General features: G+C 38.7%; 1 protein-coding gene across 1 annotated transcript in view; it reads right to left on the reverse strand.

Annotated features, from left to right (window-relative positions):
- The window catches only part of Runx1t1 (RUNX1 partner transcriptional co-repressor 1), a 132,572-nt gene that overhangs the window by 47,577 nt on the left and 78,995 nt on the right, over positions 1 to 6,000 (reverse strand). Inside the window, 1 exon segment of the mRNA XM_069991046.1 lies at positions 4,417 to 4,598. Coding sequence (XP_069847147.1) covers positions 4,417 to 4,598 — 182 coding nt within the window.

Below are 6,000 nucleotides of genomic sequence, written 5' to 3' on the forward strand. Positions count from 1 at the left end.
TCTCACTTAACCAACCAGCTCAGTTCCAACATGACGGCTTTTTGCCGCTCCAGCCTTTGGCATTTCCAAACTCACTCATTAAGCCAGGAAATCAGGTTTACCATGCAATTTCTGTCACTGAAGACTCAGAAAGCCTCAGAGTACCTGACGGTGGTATTTACCTAACCTGAGTAAATTATAGAAAAGAAGTAGATGAGGGAAAGTTTAAAAGAAAACTAGTGAAACATACCTTAAATTCTTCCCATGAAAAGATCATTTTCTGTAAATATGTTGGGTTTCTCCACTAGGGTGGAGTATGAGTTTGAGCATACTCTCTGGGGGTGCTTTCCTCAAGCATAAACAGGAGTTGGCCTTGTGTATCCACACAATCCCTCCCACTTGACAGACCATGTGCTTCTAAGGCCCAGACAAGTATTATTAAAGAAAACCTTTCATTACTGGGGAAAGAGGAAGTGCATACGAATCCAGCTATCTGATCTCAGTGATAAAGTGCAGAAGGTTTGAATGGAGGGTAATGCTAAGCACAGTCACACACAGAAAAATGATGGCATATAAAGAGAAGGTTCCTTCAAGGAAGGGGACAGCAAACAGTTAAAACAACCAAAGATGATTTCATGGGGTTTCCTTAGTAAGAAATTCTTGAGTCAGAGGTAGCATAGCTGATGAGATCACAGAATTAAAGGCAAGTATGACATCAGATAAAGCATCTATGTCAACACCATGAGAAAGGAAAGAGTTCACACGGTAGAAGGCTAGCCTTGAGCAAAAGAGCTCATGGACAGCACCCATGCCCTGAGTTCAAGTACCATGAATAGAAAACAAAGAGAGCAATGGTGGTTAATATAAGAAATTTTCCCAAACAATCATTTTAATCGCCTTTGCAGTCTCTATGGGATGATATTCAAATTCTTCTTTCCCTCCTCAGGCCATATGAAAGCATTCATGGTTTACCAGTCAATGCAGGGAGCAGGCTCTAGAAAAGGCTCCCATCATCTTCTTCAACAAGTCTCTTCACAGAATGGCAAGACTCAAGGTCTAGTGTAAATAAAGAACTTTTTCTTTTCTATCCTCAGTACTCTGATCCTCTAGAAATCAGCCTCCCGAAAGCTAGCAGTACAAGTGTGAGCCACTGGACCCAATTTTAACAAAATAACAAATCTGAATTCTTTCTTTACATGTTTTTAAATAAAAATTATTATTTTCTAACCTGAATTCTAAAGTGTTCTACTTTAGATCTCCAAGTTCGGTATTATTCAGGCACTCTCCCTAGAGCTATTTTTTGTTTATGAAACATGAAAAGATTTCAATGTTTCATACAGAAAAAAGTAAAAGAAAAATTCAAAGACTCCCTTGGAGCATAGAGATTTCTCTGGAAACAACAGGTAACTAAAAAAAGAAAACAATATAGTCAGTAACAATATTGAAGAGTAAGAAGAAAGCTGAACTTGCCAACGGCTATCCCTGAGTGTTGAGTACATTAACTCAGCAATCGTCACAGAATTTAAACTCCCAAAGTTGTAAACAAAATATAGAGTGCTCTTTTGTTCGTGACATGGCATGAACAAATTACCAAAATGTGTTTTCTCCTCAGGTGTCAGTTTTTCCCTCTTTTAGTGACTGATGGCTCCCAGTGTTATTACAGAAACAGATTGATCTTTTTAATGAGCCAGTTTAATAGACTCCAAAATTTCACCGTGGCTGCTCATCCATGTCAGACCATATGCACCAACAAAACATCCAGTAAAACAAAAAGCTCGGCTGTCAGACAGCTCCATACTCAATAAAATTTCATATAGTAGTACTGGATATACAAATAAATAACCAGAGAAGAAGAAAATGCATATGGAAACAAGACACAGGAAATATATGCAAAAAATAATCTAGAGACTCATATTTTCTTGGCTCTGCACAAATTCCCACAAGATAAAATGTATTTACAAAACATATTCTCATTACCTTTCCTCCTAACTTATTTGTAAATAAGGAAACTTACTAATTTTGCTGTCTTTCCATTATAACATATAGTTTAGGGTTTCAATTGAAAAAAGAATGTCACATCCAAAGACTAACCATATGAATCCTGACTCCAGCTACTGTTTATGAATGAATAAACACACACACACACACACACACACACACACACACACACACACACACACACACACGCATGCACACACACACCACAACCAGAGCTTCAGATCAGAATAGGAATGCTGAGCATCTGTGCAATTTAATATGAACTTTTCACATCGATGTTAACATAATGCTCAGAGTTACCTCAGGATTGTCTGAGGAAAATTCTAGTTATGTCATATTCACATAAAAACTGCTGGGGAAGTCAGGAAAATGAACCCTTAGATGTGTATTTTAATGTTTTTTTCTTTCATGCATGTGTTTCTAACGCATTTATAAGATTATCTCTTTGTTGCTTTGTATGTCCCTCCCCCACAGTATAACCCCTGCTTTCATTATATTTGATGTCAGTATAACTTGTGGAGGAGATAGGGAAAAACCAGTTGTTTAAGGATACAGGTGAACCTGTTGCAACAATGAGAAGTACAAGTTGTCATGTCCAAAACGAGCTTTACAACGTCGGTGGGGGGGGGGGGGAAGGAGAAGGATTGGGATGGGGGGAGGGGGGAGGCTGGGAAGGGATGTGAAGGGTAAACAAAGGAGGAGGCTGCAATGCTTGGTAAGAAATGTACGCATTATCCTGCCCATGTAATTGTAACTCCTCTGTACAGTATGTTCACAAATAAAATTAAATTAAATTAAAAAAAAACTGCTGGGGAAGAGCCATTAGGGTGGGGTGGGGGAGAGGAGAAAAGAGGCAGGAATAGATAAAAATGAATCAAATTCAGTTTTTCTATACTCTGGTAAAATTATTTGGTAGTTAAGCATTCTAGCTTAGGTTGTGTCCATTTTCAAGTTTGGCTGAGAGTGTATCTATGTATCACATCTATATAAGCCTTCTCCTGTTGAACTTTCTCCTCGCCCCAAATAAAATTCCTTCTTCTCAGTTTACCACTGAGGCCTGGTTTAATACATATGATACATTATTCTAGAAACATGGAGCTGAAATACCTCAAAATTTCATGCAGCTCTTGTTAATGGACTCCAATTGCACAGGACCGTACATGTCTATCATCTGTCCTGGAGGACCTCTTGGCGGTCAGCTTTGTAGAGACCTACCACTTAACCAGTTCCCTTTGAAAGCTAACACACTGAATGTCCTATGCACTCTACAATATGACAAACACAATATACTTCAAAAGAATATGAAGTGCCATTAGTAGATTATAGATAGACTTGAATCTACAACATATCAGAAATAAATTAATATTTAACTTTTTGCCTGAGGAATTTTAAACTATTAAGAAGTCCTATGCCTGGAGGGGAAATATTCCCAAGATCATAGCATTAAAATAACTATATGTAAACTGGCTGGCTTTTAATAACATTCTGATTCTGGTAGTCACTAATACACTTAGAGTTAAGTCAGTCACAGATAGAGGTCTCTGTACAGTTCTAAAGATCTTAAGCTCTTGTAAACCTAGAACAGAACTATCAGAATGGAAACCACTCAAAGGCTGTCTGAAATGCAGATAAAGAGAACAAATCAATAGAAAAGGAAACAAAGCAGTAAATTCTAGAATACAGTTTCAGTTATTTCTTTGTGTTGCACAAAACTATGCAAAGGTTGTTAAGGATTTATGCTCCTGTATGAGAAATAACTGTACATGTGGCTGAAATATTCATGAAATCATTTTAACAAGATATGTGGGAATTTGTGGAGTTTAATGGAGTAAAAGACCTCTCTGCATGTCTTAGAACTTGCAGTTAGGAGAGCAGAGTGTGTGGTAGGATACATAATTGGCTGATAAGTAAAAGTTTTCAGCAAAAACCTCTATGCATAACTAATCTGCACTCAGTTTATCTAACTTCCTAGTTTTCTCATAGTTCATAAAGAACCTCTTAGTACTTTCATTACTGTGTTTATTGAGGAACATACACAGGCCAGTTTGAAGGAACTTGGAAAAGCAATTTCCATACCATTGGAAGACAAAATATGTGGTTGGGACAAACTTTTTTTTAGTAAGTGAGGCTTTTAATGCTGGCACATATCTAAAAGAGCTATCAGCATCACCTTGGAGATTTTAGTATCATTCACAGACATCTTTGGGCTTTCATGTTTCAAAGTGCAAACATTAAGTTGCACAAAAGCTGTAGAGACACAGGCCAGAGATTGAGTGCTCTATAAAAATCTCAGCCCAAAGCAAGATAGTCAAGACAACTATATTGGCTAGCAGCTATTCTGCAAGAGATGAAGGCTAGAAGTTTGAATATAACAAAAAAATGTCCTTATATTACAAGAAGAAAAGACCATCATTAGTTCAGGGTCTTCCTCCCTCTCACCTGTCTGGAGTTCGCCTCTTCCCGTTTTCGTTCACATCGAGAAGCAGCTCTGAGGAGTCAACAGGGGAGGTGGTGCTGGCATCCAGAAGCAGCTGTTCATGCTGGGCGAGGTACTGGGCAGGGTTTTGTTTGGCCAGTCTTGCACAGTGGAGGAGCTCACGCTGCAGCAGGGGCAAGTTGGCCTGCAAGGGCATGACAGGAATGAGGGGGGCTCCTTCTGACCCACTTACCTCCTTAAATCTGATGTTCTTATACAGCAGAGGCAATGCAGCTACATCAATACGTGACCCTCTGAACACTTAAGTTCAATGTCAGGAACAAATCTCAGGTCTGGCTACAGGTCCTTGGGTTTGCATTGTGCATGAAGTATCTGACTCCTTTTGCCGCTCCTCAATTCCTTCCATTGATAACACTACCAATGGCATTTATGAATGCTAACGGAACATTCTATCAGAATACAATCCCTACAGGATGTATCTCCATCCAAAAGCAAATTTTGTTCTTTGCCCCAAAGTAGAAAGAGGGTATGTGAAGAATATGTACAGTCCAATTAATCTCAGAAATGTCTCTCTGGCACATTAAGTTGTGAGTCAAGTGATGTACACAGACCTAAAACATTAATCACATGAATTATCATTGGCCAACTAGAAACATCAAATGGAAATGTGAACATGGAGATCATTTCCATAATCATCAGATTCATACAATACTTAAAATAATGACCTGTGTATGATCTGATGCCCTATTTGGAACTCATTAACAAAGCAGCATATACTAGTCATATAAAATGATCTGCTTTTGACAGGGTATGATGATGGATATTTATAATCCTAGCTACTCAGAAGGCAAAGATTAGGAGGGCAAGTCTAGGAGAAAAGTTAGTGGGACCCCTTGGCCCCATATTAGTAAGCGAAGATGTAGTGGTGCAGGTTTGTAACCCAACTACATAGGAAGAATAGGTTAGGAGAGTATAGTCTAAGGCTGGCTCCAAGCAAAAACATGAGAGATACCCTAAGTGAATAAAAGCAAAAATGGGCTGAGCATGTGACTTAAATGATATTACACCTGACTAGCAAGCAGGAGGCCCTGAGATCACACTCCAGCACTAGAAGAGAAAAACAAAACCAACAACTGATGCCCTTTTCTTTACATCAGCCTGATTCTGAGGAACATGTAGGCATTTCCAAATTAGAAGAAGTCCTGTGTGCATGCCACTTTCACTCTTCGCCAACCCAGTGCCTTGAATAGAATCTCTCAAGCAAGCTTGTTGATGGGCTGATAGGTAATTTCAGCAATCTCAAATGCAATAAAAGAGAAGGAGGCAATTTCACACATAGTAAGGTATTAAAATGAAAGGCTAAGACAGCGTTTTACTCTGAACCTACTTTGACATTATAAATCCAGGTTATTGCTGCTTTTTCTCTTCTCTCTCTTTTATTTTTACTATGTGTTTGGGGAGGGGGGAGAAGAGTAGGGGAGAGTAAGCAGCACTCATACTCAATAACACTTAACATTCAAAATTCAAGAAAAGATCAGTAACATAAATCTCTGCAACTCAAGGGTCTTTTCCTTTCTGTTCCTTTT

Source organism: Dipodomys merriami, unplaced genomic scaffold, assembly GCF_024711535.1.
Source record: "Dipodomys merriami isolate MVZ:Mamm:240054 unplaced genomic scaffold, mDipMer1.0.p SCAF_4, whole genome shotgun sequence".
In the NCBI taxonomy this organism is placed as follows: domain Eukaryota; kingdom Metazoa; phylum Chordata; class Mammalia; order Rodentia; family Heteromyidae; genus Dipodomys; species Dipodomys merriami.